At 34.4% G+C, this 17,382-nt stretch overlaps 1 protein-coding gene across 3 annotated transcripts in view; it reads left to right on the top strand.

Annotated features, from left to right (window-relative positions):
* Positions 1 to 17,382, top strand: part of LOC138699729 (proteasome activator complex subunit 4B-like) — a 58,675-nt gene that overhangs the window by 13,820 nt on the left and 27,473 nt on the right. For all 3 annotated transcript variants that reach the window (XM_069825830.1, XM_069825831.1, XM_069825832.1), the window contains exons 4-18: positions 340 to 384; positions 5,004 to 5,220; positions 5,304 to 5,495; positions 5,784 to 5,932; positions 9,354 to 9,560; positions 9,646 to 9,919; positions 9,995 to 10,210; positions 10,365 to 10,463; positions 11,373 to 11,510; positions 12,883 to 13,098; positions 13,182 to 13,339; positions 13,523 to 13,612; positions 15,141 to 15,321; positions 15,400 to 15,654; positions 15,729 to 15,857. In XM_069825830.1, the coding sequence (XP_069681931.1) occupies positions 340 to 384; positions 5,004 to 5,220; positions 5,304 to 5,495; positions 5,784 to 5,932; positions 9,354 to 9,560; positions 9,646 to 9,919; positions 9,995 to 10,210; positions 10,365 to 10,463; positions 11,373 to 11,510; positions 12,883 to 13,098; positions 13,182 to 13,339; positions 13,523 to 13,612; positions 15,141 to 15,321; positions 15,400 to 15,654; positions 15,729 to 15,857 (2,566 nt within the window). The remainder of the gene's footprint in view (positions 1 to 339; positions 385 to 5,003; positions 5,221 to 5,303; positions 5,496 to 5,783; positions 5,933 to 9,353; positions 9,561 to 9,645; positions 9,920 to 9,994; positions 10,211 to 10,364; positions 10,464 to 11,372; positions 11,511 to 12,882; positions 13,099 to 13,181; positions 13,340 to 13,522; positions 13,613 to 15,140; positions 15,322 to 15,399; positions 15,655 to 15,728; positions 15,858 to 17,382) is intronic.

Genomic DNA, 17,382 nt, shown 5'->3' with positions numbered 1-17,382 from the left:
CTTGTGTTGTGAATACACACTATGACTGCACATCTTGCTTGCAACATATGACATTTTGTGATAAGAACCTTACCTTTGAAAAAAAAATAGTTACCATGACTTATGCCCTAACCCTTGTATTAAAGCAGATAATTGAGATTGTATTATACTAGCAATCACTGAAAGACTTGTTTGTAGTTAAAGTTGTTTTTAGCAGACGTGAAGAAAAAGAATACATTGATTAAATAATATGAAACATGAACACACTTTAAAAATTATTATTTTGCCACGAAATAATAGTTATTTCTTAATTCTTAATTAAATATGAACAAAAATAAATGTAAATGTTCATGTTTGCAGGTCCCTGGATAGTACACTAGATACTTTGGTACATACAGCAAGATAGTAAGTATATGTGAAGAATTCAGTTATTGTATAATTATATAAATATGCACTGAATCTGGAGATAGTCCATTCATAGAACTCTTCCTCAACTCTCATTTGAAGAATTCTTTGAAGAAGTCTTGTTTTGTATGGCTCTAGAAGTGCATTCATGCTTGATTTCTTTCATGGGGAAAGGGTTTCAGTAAGGTTTTTGTGCCTTATCATAAAATTATATATTAATTCTATAGATTTTTGATACACTCGAACTTAAACCAAGACCTTAAACTCCTGACAATGGCATTGTTTCCTTAGTAGCTTTCACTTTGTAATTTTATTAACAAGGTTTATAAAGGAGAATATTACTGGTTAATTTTATTATGTTAAGATTCTCTTTTCATGAAGACTGTGTCAAGTTTTTTTTTCGATTGCATTACACAGAATAATACTACTTATGGTCAATTGGTATAAAATTGAAGCAAGTTATTGAAACAATAACTGAATATTAGATTGAAATAATACACTGTTACCATCACATCTATGTACAGTTTCCCTAGAAAAGGATGAGACGATTGAATATTCCTAAGTCTCAGATGTAAGACACTGCGCATGATCAGAGACCAGAGCACTGATACACAAGATAACAAATATTGAGTTACTTAAATTCAGGCTATTTGGTTTGTTACTAGCATCGTTCCGAAATTCACTTCAAAAACTGTAAAAAATATGATAATATTGCGTAAATAAAAGATAAATATATACATAAATCGTGTAGTTAAATTGACAATGGACCTTCATGACTAGATTGACACTCCGCACAGAAAGGAAAGCTTTCGTGTCGTTTCAATAGCTCAGACGCTAAGATTTCTGCATGTTGTGTAGAAGAGTGAGAGTTCGATTCCTCGTGTACACAACTATTTTTTTTTGTCTAAATAACTTTGAAATAGCTAAATAACGTTGAAATAGAGTTTTAAAAAGTCCTCAGATTAAATGTTAATGATCACAGACAATACAAAATTACAAGTTATAATATTATAAACGTTAATCTAATGAATGCATTTATACATACACACACATACAATGTAAATTCATATATATTAAAAACTAACAATTAAAATGAAATTGAAAAATATTCCTAAGCCACACAGACACACTTTTATAAAAGTTTAGAGTCCTTAGGCTATGTCATTTGTTGAGTAATTATTACAATATTTTATTAGTAGCTTTCCCATATGTGTAAGAAATGCACTCGCACAAAAACAATTTTTGTTAAAAGTGTGGCTTTGGATTATTTCATTCTCACCCCTTCAGTTGATTTGAACTATTTTATCTACGTGTTTGCAATAGTGTTTAATTTAATGTGAATTCAATTTTATTCATGTTATGATTGAACGAAAAAGCACTTTTGCAGTTATTGACTAATTACATATATTAATACTAATTATTAAATGCATCTGTTAAGTTACCAATTGCAGTATCTTTTGCAAAATCTTGAATGTTTAATTTGTCAATAATATTTCTTTACTATATACTATAAGACGTTAAAAGAATTTGCAATAGATTTGGGATCCTCTACTTTATAATCAATGGTTTTAATGAAAAAATATTTTCTTTCTTAGGATATCTACAAGTTTAACTTTAATAATATTCCGAATAGCTTTAATTGCATTATCTGCATTTTGTATATTTCTATTCAAATGTATTCTATTTCCCTCTTTCATAATTTTTGATAAATTACACTGTACTTCTTGTAGTATTTAAGAACATGAGGATCATTACATTGCAACTCATTACATATAGATTCTTCTTTTTAATACATGAGATTTTTAAGTCCCTGCGTTATCTACATGTTTTTACTTTTGAATTTTTTTACAACATTGAGTGGAGAACATCCACTGAAGTGATTCTGAAATTAAGTGAAAAATACAATACATTTACTCTTAATATCAGTAGTATCAGTATCATATACGTTTTCCCAAGATTCATTCCGTAGACATAAATGTAAATAATCACTAGATAGTCTACAGCATTTACGACCCTTTTTTAGTTTTTAAATTAATATTTTGAAATTGTTCAGTGACATTGGAAACACTTAGGATTTGTTTATCATGTTCAGACAAGCCATTGATTATAGGTTCTGTCGAATAGGTTCTGTCAGTCTAATTCTGTGTACAAAACTTTTATCAATGGCTGTGCTACTTCAGCTTGTATGCAGGTGGGAAAATGACTCTACGACTATGGTTTCCAGTTTCAAGGAGTGAATTTAATTTACTTTTACGGAAAAGTTCCGAGAGATAATCTATGTTTATGTCACTACAGATCACAAATTCCATATGAGATTTCTAAAGTCTTTTCTTTACAAATTCAATGTTGGCTATAAATATTAATAAATGTAAGAAATATAAATGTAGTTAGAAGTCTGATTTACATTATAAAAAGCAAGAAGTTATATTCCTTGGCAAGATTCGAACTTTCGATGTTTGGTTTTGTCGTCCAACGCATAAGCACGGACCTATTCAATGCTTATGTTAATAACCTACAATTTAGCTGTAGAAATGTTGTGTCATAACTTGGGATTTGTTTACTTAATGTAATTAGATTTAATTTGATTAGTTTCGCAACAATTGAACTTCCTGTTATATCCTGTTATTTAAATATTTAATTTAGGGTTGATTTATGAACTCTTACTGTGCAAGATGCCCCTTATTTCAATAATTCTATATCACGTTAAATAGTCATGTCTACACTAAAGTATTATCGTCATCCCTCATTTCTCATCTTAATGGCGAACCGACGTGACATGAGACAGCGATTTATAGCTCTAGTTGAGGCTGGATATGGGGCTAGATCTGCTGGCCGTTTGGTCGGTGTTCCTGGAAGTACAGCCGCGAGGGGATTCATCGTTACCAAAATTCAGGGGAGGTCAAAAATCGCCCTATTCCTGGGCGTCCGCGGATTTCTTTATTGGAAGAGGATGCTCTCTTATTCGAGACAGTTCGACTGGACCCCTTTCAGACTGAACGAAATAAGAGCAGCATCTAACTTTCCCGGTTCTTCACAGACTGTGATCAGCAGTTTGAGGAACCGCAGTATTAGGAGCCGGAGGGCTGCGCAAATGGAAATATTGGGGGAAGCACAAGCTGTCAACCGTCTTGCCTTCGCTACCAATCGAGTGGATTTTGATTGGAGAAATGTAATTTTCTCCGAAGAAACAACCATCTCGAGTGACTACGAAGGTCCTGTCCGTGTCTGTCGTGAGGATGGTCTCCGACATGATCAGTGATATGTGCACCGACGTGTAAGATTGGGGCACTTTAGCATATCGTGTTGGGGGTGGATCTGGTGTTATAGAACACATCGATGGCCGGTTTAATGCGGGAACTTACGAGCACATTCTGGAAAATATTTTCCTTCCTTCCGTCCGAGAATGTTTTTCCGAAGGAACATTGCTGTTCCAGCAGGGTAACCATCCCGTGCACTATGCTGCAAGCATTCAAAGATGGTTTCAAAGGAGACCCGAGATCGAAATCATTAATTGGCCTCCGATGTCACCTGATTTGAATGTCATCGAAAATTTATGGGCGGAATTGAAAAAGAGAAGGATAGTCACCTATGCCCACCGACGCCCTCGAAATCGAGATGAATTGTGGGATCAAGGTGTTGACACCTGGGAAGATCTCGCCGAGGATCAGAACTTATTCCACAATCTCGTGACATTCATGCCGGATCGACTTAGAGCTGTAATAGAAGCTGATGGTATGTGGACAAGATTTTAAGTTACCAGGTCTCTTTTAGTTTTTTATGATTTTTGTTTGAGGAAGAATACTTTTAACTTCCAAGTAAGATTTATTTTTTTTTGACGAGGTTCAGCCCACTTGTAAGACCCAAAAATTGGACATAAATTATTCCATATTTTCAACAAATTAGATAGTAGAGGAACTCTGAACAAATTAATTACAACTCAGTAAAAAAAAAAGTTTCACCTGGGATCGAACACGAGATGTGTCGGTTATACGGAGGAACCGACACGCTACTATATGAGCTACCGAGACAAGACAGTGACAGCAGCAGTCCAGAATGTAGATCCGATAGCAGGCATTTGCCATTCGGTACAGAGAAGCAATGATATTTTGTTACCCGAGCTAAGGTGTGAAATCGTGGCCTTAAATGGCTGTCTTCTTCGTGATCCTTATTCTGGTCCTTGTAACAATTCTTGTTCTATTTTTTATGGTACTTATCGTTACGTCGACATCGAGTGAACCGCGCTGTAGAACTTTAACTTCCGACGACCAAGAATCGTCTCATTCTTTTTAAGGGTAACTGTATATTAAAACTACTAATACGATATAAGAGAACAAATTTGTGTTAATCATAATCAATAACTAAATATAAGACTCAAAGAATATCAGTGTGAACTAATCATTAGATTTTTTTTAAGGATCATTTACCTCTGATGAAAATGACAGGACTTAACATCATTGTCTTTCTTTCCTCTTTTCTTTCTTTTTTTCTTCTTAGTTTTCCAGAGGGCAGTTAAACACTCCCCTTCCATTGGTATGCCACTGTGTGTGTGTATGCATATGGGTGCATGCATGAACTACTTTGAGTTTTTCAGCATTTAAAGTTGTGACATTTTCTTACAGCTACTTTCCTGCCTCAGCAACACAAGCGATACTAGATATGTTTCGACCTCGGCTGTGTCCTTTTGACTCAGGCACCATGTGTGCCACAGTAGAAACATTGGAATGGTTCCTTCCTATTGCATTACCTCCGGAAAAGAGTTCACTCGGTTACGAACTATGGTTTCACGAGTTTATGAATTTATGGGAAGTTTGTCACAATGCACCAGCCTGGGAAGGGGTAAGTGCTTCAGTTGAGTCTTATTTTTTTTAATTTAAGCTACACTGTTGAAAGAGGGATTCTTATATTTCTGTGTGTTGCAGGACATAATGTGGTTAATGGCACGGTTAGCAAGCTGCAATATTGGTTACATTGACTGGGAGCCTTATATCCCACTTATGTTTACCAGATTTCTTCGAAGCCTCAATTTGCCTGTGTCGTATAAGAATGTGCAGTCTTCCAAACATCACAAAATTGATACAGCGCCAATTGCACTATGGATAACTTCTGTATTGGTGAGTTGGAATGTTCTTAAAAGTTATTTCATTACCCTGTAAAGTACAGAAGCTTCTGTGTTACTGATATGTTAATGATCAAACAATAGTAAAATGACTAACACATAGGAAACCAAGAAAACCTGTCCTACAATCACTTTGTCTCACAACATGGATCATTCTTCTATGTTTTGTGCCTTCTTCTACCTTCACTTGACTCTTATTTCTCTCAGAATTTAATCTGAACAAGACCCGAAAAGATCAACAGCATTAGTTTTTGAGTTAGTCTTATTTTGTTACACATTTCAGGGAGGTGGAAGCAGTGCTCAGAAGTACCTGGACAAGTTTATGAAGGCCTTAGAATCTTACTTCCATCCTGCTAATTTTGGTCGTTGGCTTATGAAGCTCAAAGATCTTCTACGTAAACTGCCATATTATTTCATCCAACGATTACACATGTGAGTGTACTTTTATTTTTTTCTTGTGTATTGTAAAATATTAAGTATATACTGATGCTGAAATATTCCATTCACTTATCTTCATACACATAGATGAGTACTGATATTAAAATATTTTGAGCCTCATCTTCATTGCCCAGTGATGACTGATATTAAAAATTAAAGATATTCAGTCAAAGTTAGTGCAACATACATTGTGATGAATTTAAACTTAAACAATATCCCATTTATTTAGAATTGCTCAAAAAAAAGCATTTGACAGAATGACACTCTTGAGATTCTCAAAATACTTTTGGAACATTGGAAATCGTTCATCTCAAATGAAAAATCATCAGTACTAAGATGTATTTGGTCCAATAGTCCTCAAATATGACCATAAAGTGTTCACTGCAGAGGTGCCAACTATTACGTATTTGCTCCCCCTCCCCTCCCCTCACTATTATGGAAAACCAAAATTATCACAGCAAAAGAGGAAGAAAAAATGTATAAAGAAATACCCAATTGAGACTCAGTTTATTAAGCATGCAGAAGTTGTAGCTATTTTGCACAAAAAATGTTTCACATTCATCTCTTGCATATTTTATTAAAAATTTTCCAAATTCAGTTAATGAAGATGAGCGTGAGAAACTTGAAGAGAAATTTGCATCTTACCAATGCGATACTTTTCCTGAATATACAGTATTATAAATGGATCTAAAATAGATGCAAATGAAGGCCAGAATTAGTCTCAGAAATGATTTTTTTTTTTTTTTTATTTAGTAGGTTATTTTACGAAACTTTATCAACATCTTAGGTTATTTAGCATCTGGATGAGATGAAGGTGATAATGCCGGTGAAATGAGTCCGGGGTCCAGCACCGAAAGTTACCAAGCATTTGCTCATATTGGGTTGTGGGAAAACCCCAGAAAAAACCTCAACCAGGTAACTTGCCCCGACCGGGAATCGAACCGGGGCACCTGGTTTCGCGGCCAGAAGTGCTAACCATTACTCCACAGGTGTGGACTCAGAAATGAAGGTGGACAAATAAACTATAAAACATTACGTGCAAATGTGTTTGCAGTACTAAGTGTGCCTCACAGTGACTCCCCTATAGAAAGAGTCTTCAGTGTTGTGAAGAAAAATCAGACAGAATTCACACCTTCATTAAACACAACAACACTGGAGTCACTTCTGATTCAGAAGATCAAAATGACATCACAATGAGAAGTATGCTTCAAGAAGAAATTTGCAGAAAAGTAGCTAGATGCAAAATATACCACAAATCATTTTATTCTTTTCGCAGCAGAAGTGACAGGTTATGTATAATTATATATGCTTTACAACTGTTGCCATGCATACTGTGGGATTACTGATAACCCACTTAAAAGGTTGGTACCTCCGGTTCAGTCACATTACAATTTTGGTGTTGCATCTTGTGCATTTATGTTAAAATCTGGACATTCATTGTGATTGCTTTATATAGAAATAAAAATGGGAATGAAATACATTTTTTTAAAACATGTAAATTTGATCACAACACTTTGTGTCTGTCTCTCTTCAAAGTGTAAATATAAAAATGTTTTCTTTTCATTACTACATGTATTCTTGAATACTCTGCAGTCTATAAAATTACATGAATGAAGACTTGTTTTACATAAATAATCATTATTACTTTTCATGTTCAGAGTTGTTTAAAAAAAATTATGGTTTATTTAATGATGCTCGCAACTGCCAAGGTTATATCAGCATCACCGGTGTGCCGGAATTTTGTCCTGCAGGAGTTCTTTTACATGCCAGAAAATCTACTGACATGAGCCTGTACACTTAAAATGCCATCGATCTGGGCCGCACTAGCGGACGATGGGTTTGAAAGTTGAGGAGGCCAAGACGTGACTGATGAGAATATAAAAATATAAGGCCTGTGACGTACCTCATTACCAAGCGCAGAATTTATAGGTTTTAAGACACTAAAATTAGGTTTTCCAATTTATGCTTTAAGATTTTAAATCTTATGCTTAGGATTTTACATGATTTTACGGGGAAAAAAATAAAAATAAGTATACTGTTAATATATTACAACAGCTTGGTAAAGATTGCCTCTCTTTAGGACATTTTAAGTCCTAACCTACGAATTAGACCTTTTTAGGACATATTGAATTTAAAATATTGCTCTTTGCTACATAAAACGAATAAAAAAAGTAATATTTCGAGAGTAACGAGATAGCAACAAAATTGATTCGAACCTAAGAATCCGGGGCTTGCTCATTATTATTAGATAGTCTAATTTTACAGCAAATTAACTCGACGATCCTCTTTCTTCACAAACCGATCAATTAGGTCACAATATACTGAGCAACTGCTACTAGAAGGAGCTAGAGACAAATCTGCATTTGTTTCTAAACTGTGGATATATTTAAAATACTGTATAAATGAATATATTTCTTAACACAAAATAAAAAAAATAACAGGAACACTAGCAAACAAGAGAAAAATCTAACATAAAAGAAAACTTTTGCGTAGGAAGAGAAAACTAACAACACGTGACTCAAATTTCTAAAACCAAGAAGAGAGATAAAGAGAGAGCTTCCCAATACAGCCGAAACCAGCTGTGACTATAAGCAGTACAGTTGTCAGCGGTGGGTAGGACGTCTCCAAATTCGGCTCCCCTCGTGCGTTCTAGTTAAGTTTAAACACTCTGCTAACCAGCTATCTTATTGGTTGAACTGCTGTTGTCATGGTTACCGGGGAGTAGAGTGATGTAGCCAACTCCTCTCTCCCGCTCTCGCATAGACACTGCAGGCTGCTAGATGTCGACTGTACAGGTTACAGAGCTATCTGTTATTTTTCAGTACGAATTATATATACTATCTACAGTATAGCGAGTGGGCATCACCAACAACTTTACGTAACTTATATCTTAGTCGTAGTGAATAGTAAAATTAATATAAAAGGAAAACTGTTCATTTGCTATAACTTGTCTGTGATCTTAATTCAGCTGGAATTATTACTGCCATATTGTGTTCTGATAAAATATTAGAGGAGGCATGGCCTCCCTTGCTTCCCCTGAAAATCCGCCTCTGCTGGGCCGGAATCAAACCCGCAACCTCGAGCACAGAAGACCAGCGCTATACCGACTGTGCTACCCAGCTGACTAGAATTGTTTAATATCCTTCGAATTATAGGGTTATGTTTTCAAATAAGTATTCAGATCTCATTCAGTTTCAATATTACCAAGTAATGTATAAAACAAGAAATCATTTTACAATAATTTTGTCATATATATTCATTTCTTATTAGTATACTCGACAGAAGCATTAAATGACCATGGTTTCTTGCATTTTAATCCCCTCAGTGCTATAAAAATTTATTTCCGTTTTAGTGATCTTCTTCTCTTCAGGTTCTATTTTAAATATTAAGATGAGTGTTGTCTGAACTCTTGCAGGGAGCGGTACAAAAAGTTGACCTGGGAGACTCCTGTACCCAGTAGCCACAAGCTCTCAGAGGAGGACATCACTAATTTTGTTGAATCCATCAAGCCTGTAGCAATGCAAGCCATGTTCTCCAAATTGGGCCTTGCAGAAGTGAGCCAGGCATTACAGCATCTAGCAACATTGCGGCCTACAATCATCATTCCTCAAGTAGTTGAAAGGTGGACTTCCTACTTTCACGCATATAATAAAGTGTTGTATAATGGTGTGTTGTTTCTAGTTTTCACGTTTGTGTAATATTGACAGGATGTATGCCACTCTGGAAACGTTGACAGAACCACACAAACTGACAGCTGCAATGCAGTGTGTTGTAGCTGTAGCACGTCCAATGGTGCAAGGTGGTAATTTCAAGGAAGGAAGGACACATGTTATTCCACTACTCATGTCAACTCTTCCAGGAATTGATCCCAATGACATCAAGAAATGCTTCGTAACCTTCCAGTTTATCTCTACGTTTGCAACATTAGTTCCTATTGTTGACTGCTCATCTGCATCAGAACATTGGAAAGACTTAACAGAGGTAATCATTTTTTTCTCAGACGTTTGTCAAATTATAAATATGAGCAGACTGCTACCATGAGTTCTGTTCTTACAGGAGGAGGAGACAATCTGTTTGGCAACAGCACATTTTGAAGACTTTGTGCTGCAGTTCTTAGATCGCTGCTTTACACTTGTGGAAAGTAGTTCATTAGAAATGACACGCTTAGAGCGTGAGGAAGATAAGCGCAGCAAACTTGAAAATATGGCAGAAGGAGCCATATCTTCTACATGCACCACTGTACTTACACAAACCTCATCACAAATCTTCAAGGTACTAATAATTTTATTTTGCCATAAATTAACTTTATGCAGTTTTTTCTCCTCGCCTAATTAATTTATAAAGTGTAATTTTTAATTACATTAGAGCATATAATACATTTTGTTAAACCTGAATACTGAAATATAAATGAGACTTTCTCTTACAGTCAGCATTGAAGAAGTTACATTCATTTGTTACTGGACGTATTCTTGAAACTAAGGTGGCAGGACACTTCATGGCAACAATGGTTCGCTCATTTGCAAAGGTAAGTAATAACAGCATTCAGATTTGAGGGTAGAGTATTCATCCCAGCGATCTGGATGTTATACTTGCTTCTGGATTAAAGTAACACAGGTTCTTATCTAGACGCATGTAATGAATTGTAGGTGGAAAAATGCAAAATGTGATTTTCTTTGGATGGGCAAAATTCTTTTGTTCATAAAAATACAGGATTTTATGACCAGTCGCAACATTATTCCATTCTCAATTCTTGATAATAGATTCTACTTTAATAATGATTTGTAGAGATATGTGGTCGAAGATGAGTAAGAACATGTTTTCAAAATCTCACTAGCTCATAATCTTTAATGTACAGCATACTCATCGACATACATGCACAAATTGAAAATTTATCAATTAATCTAAGACAAATTTGTAAGACTTAATGATAAAAAATTGTCAAGTGTTTTGCACTGGAAACCCATGTAGTAATAAGGTTAGAGAGCTATTTTATTTAAATTAAGAATGATTAATTAAACATTTTGGTGTTAAAGTGTATGCAAAGTACATAATATGTTTTATATTACAAACACTTTTTTTATGCATCATTACAAATTTAAAGCATCACAATAAAATTTATTGAAATACAAAAACACTGGTAATAGTTTAATACATTATTTCTGTTTCAAGTTATGTCCTGAGGTAATTAATGTGCAAATTTAAAAGCTATTTGCTTTACTTATATTTTGAATATAAAATAAAATAAAATAATACTCTCTTCACCATATTACAGCTCTGTATATTCATAAGTATTCTTTTTCCGTAAAACAATTTAAATTAAAATAGTAACCAGATATATTCTGGAAAGAGGAAACCTCCACGTGTTTTAACAGTTCAATTGTTCCTGTTTCAATGAATTTTGTTATAGACAAAAATCTAATGTGACTATTTACAGGTGAACCCTGAAGAGACACTGCGCATGCTCGTGCCACATTTCTGTAACACAATTCTTACACTAGTAGACAGTGATGATGTACTCAAGGAGGAGATACTCGACAATGAACTGTTGTACAACTTACTGCTACTTTCTGAGGTTAGTTGTTAAAATGCTGTACTTTTATTATACAAAATAGTAGTTATCATGTAAGCATTGTTTTTTATAAAATCTTTAATTTGATTTTCTTTTTATTTTTATTAATATAGCTGAAAAAAGTTAGAACATTATTTATTTTTCAGTAATATTAAACTTCATTTATCTTATAGCATTTCAGAATGAGAAAAATTTGTATTTTAAATTGATTTGAAGCTGTAGACAATTTGGCAGTATATTAGAAAAGTAAGCAAGCAAAATTTCTATTTGAACTTTGTATGTGATTAGTAACTGTTATTAGTGGTATAAAAATGCTTTGTGAAGTTCTTATCAAAAGATAAAATATTAGATACATACATTTCTAATTTAATTCTGTATTTAAAAAGAAGTGTTAGTGAACTTAAATTCTGTATCATGTGATTATGTTTCTCTTTGTTGCCTTTGCGTCTACTGAATATGAATATGAACAAAATCGTACCATTAGTTTAGAAGAAATCTATATACACAAGTGAAATGACCAAAACCACTTTTTCGGTATTATGGTTACTAAAAACTTATATTTTCTGAGATCCTTCCTCCCCCCCCTCCCCATGGCAGGGTCCTTAACTTGACATTATTCTTCCTGATTCCACGAGAACAGCTCATCTCTAAATTTACGTTTTGTAACATCACAATACTTCTTCATACTTCGTAAATGACAAAGTAAAGAATTTCAGAATACATGTCACACCTAATTTATTTCTTGTATGAAGTATACAATACAAAATTTTGAGGTTCACATCATATGCAGCCACTAATATCTGCATGCTAAACAGGATTATTCTATATAACTCTTCAATTGCATTATCACTGCTTAATAATAATAATAATAATAATAATAATAATAATAATAATAATAATAATAATAACAATAATAACAACAACAACAACAATAATAATAATAATAATTTATGTCTTTTTATGCACTTCTATTGCTATTTATCCATAGATAAAAATGTTTTACTCGTTTATAACTTCTCATTTATAAATTCTATTGAATTTATTGGTCCACAGTACTATTATGTTGTTTTGGTCTTCACTGCTAAGTTCGGATTTGTACTTTAACTCTGTAGATAGAGTACGGTACTTTGTTCATAACTTTTGAGAATAATGAATTTGCATTTTAAACCAACCAGCATATTCTACCAAGGTATGTTGAATTTGCTGTGAACTGTGAATTACGAGGCTTGTTATGTTTTGCAGTATTGTGTTAAATTTTATATATGCTTTTTTATTATTATGAGAAAACAGAGCATTGTTGGGGTGCCTTTAACATCTATAAGAAAGATATCCAATAAATAAATATGTATATATATGTTTCTATTTTCACTCTCAGGTTGTTGAGTGCCGAGGCAATGCTATTTTACCCTATATGGACCAGTTGACACAAGTAATGGATCGCACACTTCATCTGACATGTCGTGAAGGCTACCTGTCGTCAAGCTGTATTCTGCGACATATCTTATGCAGCCTAACAGCAATAATGCCTGTAGATTACCGTAGTATTACAGGCTCCTTTGATCGCCCCATCAAGGATTATCTGCCAATTAGGGTATGAGAAATTAAGTTTATTTTTATTTGTGAAGGAGGAACCTCAGGTATAGTCTCTACACGTAACTCTTATTGTGTTACTAGGACTGGGGTAAACCAGGAAACCCTTACAATATGCAGCTGAAGTGGTATGTGCCAGGTGATAAAGAGGTTGCATGTGTGCAGTCTCTTATCAGCAGATACCTACCACCCGAGTTGAAACGCCTTGAAAGCTTCATCAATGATGAAATTCAGCTGACTAGGTAAATTATATCATTGTATAATCTGACAAAAGAAACTGCAGATCTGATAGAAGATAATACAGGTAAAACGTAGTTAGACATGTCATTGTCAAGAGAACATTCTGTTTTTTGTACATAAGACTTCAGGCAGAGGCAAGATTTAAAGATAGGTTTTAAGTGGACCATGTAACATGATTGTTCCAGGGAAGAGCTTCAGTGCAGTCTTGGTATTGTGATAGCTGTGTTGGGCTGTCGATCCATGCTTCCAGTGTGGGAAGAGCCACCTGTCAAACTGTAAGTTGAACAAATATAGGTAATCACTAGAATAACTTTATAGAACTTTGTTGGTGTGTGAATTAATTAAAAGAAAAGACTTATCATTGTTAATAAAGCTGTGATAAGTTAAATTGTAATTCAAGTTATGTCTAGCATAACCTTATTCTTGTAACTACAGTCTCATGTTTGTGGTACTTTTTGTTCACTCACTGAAGTAGTATTTTCTATTACTATTTAATATTATATAGTTCATTATGAAGTTTCGGCGATTATTATTTATCTGTTCCTTTACGTGAACATCAATCGGTTTTTTTTTTTTTTTAGACATTGTAACTGAAATGGCATTTACATTACATATGAAATAGCATTAATAATCAATAATATGTGATTATTTTACAAAAAAATATCAGTTACCCAAACACACTTCCTCTTTCTTCCACTCATTGGAATTAAAAACCCAATCGTCATATCGGATTGAGTCTTGTAAATAAGTTACAAATGGATTTTAGAGACTCCAGAGATTCGTTGCTGTCCTCACATAAGCCATCAGTCAGGTTGAGGCTACTGTCAAAATATTTTCAGTTTGGAGGGGTGTTAGGATGCTTCCAATGTTTCTTCCATCTAAATCCGTTTTTCCTGTCTGAGCTTCTTATGTGCATTATTTCCAGTTTCCCAAAATTTACGTACAAATGTATGGATTGTTTCATGAGTTGGAACCATCACATCAGGAAATCTTCCTTTGAACTTTACGAGCATACTCTGTACATAATATTATGTAAGAATTATATATAACTGTTTTATATAACTGTTAGAATTTATAAAACAGTTATATTACCGGTTTTTCTGTATGGTTGTGAAACTTGGACTCTCACTCTGAGAGAGGAACAGAGATTAAGGGTGTTTGAGAATAAGGTTCTTAGAAAAATATTTGGGGCTAAGAGGGATGAAGTTACAGGAGAATGGAGAAAGTTACACAATGCAGAGCTGCACGCATTGTATACTTCACCCAACATAATTAGGAACATTAAATGCAGACATTTGAAATGGGCAGGACATGTAACACATATGAGCGAATCCAGAAATGCATATAGAGTGTTAGTTGGGAGACCGGAGGGAAAAAGACCTTTGGGGAGGCCGAGACGTAGATGGGAAGATAATATTAAAATGGATTTGAAGGAGGTGGGATATGATGGTAGAGACTGGATTAATCTTGCTCAGGATAGGGACCAATGGCAGGCTTATGTGAGGGCGGCAATGAACCTCCGGGTTCCTTAAAAGCCAGTAATTAAGAATTATATATGAACAGACGATGATCTAAAGGAAACATAAATTCAGAATACTAATTTTTTTAAAGAAATATTGCACTCTGAAAACACACATGCTTTATTACAATGGTTAAATTACTCAGACTGACTGAGGGCATGCCGAACATGTAAAATGAGATACTTACAATACCTCGCACATGGCCCATATTAGATTGAAACACGCAGTATGAATATTTTAATATTAGTTGAACTTGTATCTCATAGATGTTCTATTTCTTTAGCATCGACAGCTGTTTGGCCATCACTCCTTTCATGCCCACTGTAGATGTTGGAGTTGGGAATGTGACAATGCCTGATGGTAGCAATGTTAGAAAGACGATTGCAGACACAATAAATCGACTGCAGATAAAACTATTAAATTGCAGAGAGGATGACACCAAATCATTCTTCAGCCTTATTGTGGTGAGTCAGTTATGCAATATATTATAAGAATAGTGTGCCTGCTTTCCTTTTTCATGATGTAATGCTTTCGTTTTTCAGTTGTGGGAATATCTATTGATAGATCGGTTTGGCTCAAGAAGCAGCTTTGAAGTTCATTGGAAGAACTTCCGTGTAGTGAAAAAAGTATTAGAGGACAAGTTGGTGGGACAGAAGCGCCATCTTCGTGCAATGTTAATTGATAGGACCATGTTGCAGCATGAATCACTGCTGGAACGCAGTAGTGTGTGCCTCACTGAAACCCATCGTCAGATTATGCTCAATCTCTTAACTCTTAGCACCAGTCACTACAGTGAGGTACGTTGAATCTTAGATCACTTGAGTTAATATATGTTAAAGGATTTGTACTCAACAAAATTTTAATTTTGTAGGTACGATCTCGGGCACAATTGAAACTCTTCACAGCCCTTGATCAATTTTCATACTCCTATACTGTGCTGATTCCACATCTGTTGAAGTACCTGCAGCAGGATTCAAACCAGTTCCATGAGCAGTTCAAGGTGAGTTTAGTTCAAATCTGTGTCAATTTTATGCTTCAATTTTTTGGCATATTAATTTCATGTCAAAGTAATAATTAAAGTTGTAATGTTAACATATTCTAACATTGCATTACAGACCATTTTCAACTACAACTCTATATTAACAATCATGATTCATGAAATTATAACATTAATCAAGGTTCATAAAACGTGATTACAACAGATAACATTGCAATGGATGTCATATAGACATAGCAGGAAATAAAGCATTAGAGGAAAAGGATCAAGTAAGACTGAAGAATGAATAAAAATTTAACAAATAGTGCATAGGTGAAAGTCTTAAGTTATAGGTATTAATTTAATACCGGTACATAAAAAATTGGAAGAAAATGTTTTAAATACTCAATCTCAAACAGACATTTTAAATACGTCTAGAAAATCAGCAGTAGCCATATGCGACTTCACATTGGTCATTATTCCTTGTTATATCATCTACACAGAATGGGATAAATAGGAAATTTATGATTATAATATTGTATGCAGTAAATTCGAGCAGACATAATGAATCTACTAAATGTTATCAATATTGCATGTATAAGCCATGATTGTTTGGCCAAACACTTGCATAGAATTGGAATATATCAGTCCTCTAACTGCCCATTGTGCAACTCAAATCAAGAACTGGATTCGGAACACCTCAAACTCTGTGCTTCAGTGGCTGACCATGACAATATCTTTAAAAAATATTGGAGTGCAAGAGGTCAATAGACTTTATTGTCAAACGCCTGGCATTAGAAAACAACAAAACAACATATTGCATGTATAGGCCTATATATGTATATTGTTTTTTTTACACCACTTAACTTACCAAACTGAAGAATAGAAAGGAGGTCAATTAAAATGTTGAATTATATTGAAATATAAGTAATATAAGAAAAAATGGCTCAAGCTTACTAAGTTTCATCATAATTGAATAACAACAATAGTACCCTGCTATTGTATGTGGTCACATCTTCAGTCTGTCACGCAGACAGTCCGGGTTCGAGTCCCGGTTTGGCCTACGATTTTTCATATGAAAAATTTCATTTCCCCGTAGTAAGCATTAAGATCTTTCTGATCTTCATTCCATCATCATTCCTAGTATTCCCCAAATGCCAGTTGACGATGCATGGGGAAGACTGGTATAGGGACAAGTGAGGTTGCCTGCTCGAAACCTTGAACCTTAATGTAGTCAGCCAGTGTGGTTTGATAATGTGTCTAGCTCGTGGGTTAGTGGAGTGGATACTCTAGGTTGGGTCGTAGTGTCCCCCTCCTGAAATTCAATTTCATCCTCCTGAAATTCAATTTCATATGAGCATTGTATCATTGCAATATCGTTTTCATTACTAACTTATGACTTATTTGAAAACCTTCTTTTTTTACTGAAGCTGATTTACTTTATCTTGTCAAATATATTGATATTACTAAAGTGCGCATAAAATTACTGTTCTGTCGCAATAATGAAGTGTTCTTAATTCAAATTCTGTGATGCTCACGAAAAATGTGA

This window comes from Periplaneta americana, chromosome 5 (assembly GCF_040183065.1).
Source record: "Periplaneta americana isolate PAMFEO1 chromosome 5, P.americana_PAMFEO1_priV1, whole genome shotgun sequence".
In the NCBI taxonomy this organism is placed as follows: domain Eukaryota; kingdom Metazoa; phylum Arthropoda; class Insecta; order Blattodea; family Blattidae; genus Periplaneta; species Periplaneta americana.
This window is presented reverse-complemented; position numbering and strand designations above follow the sequence as displayed.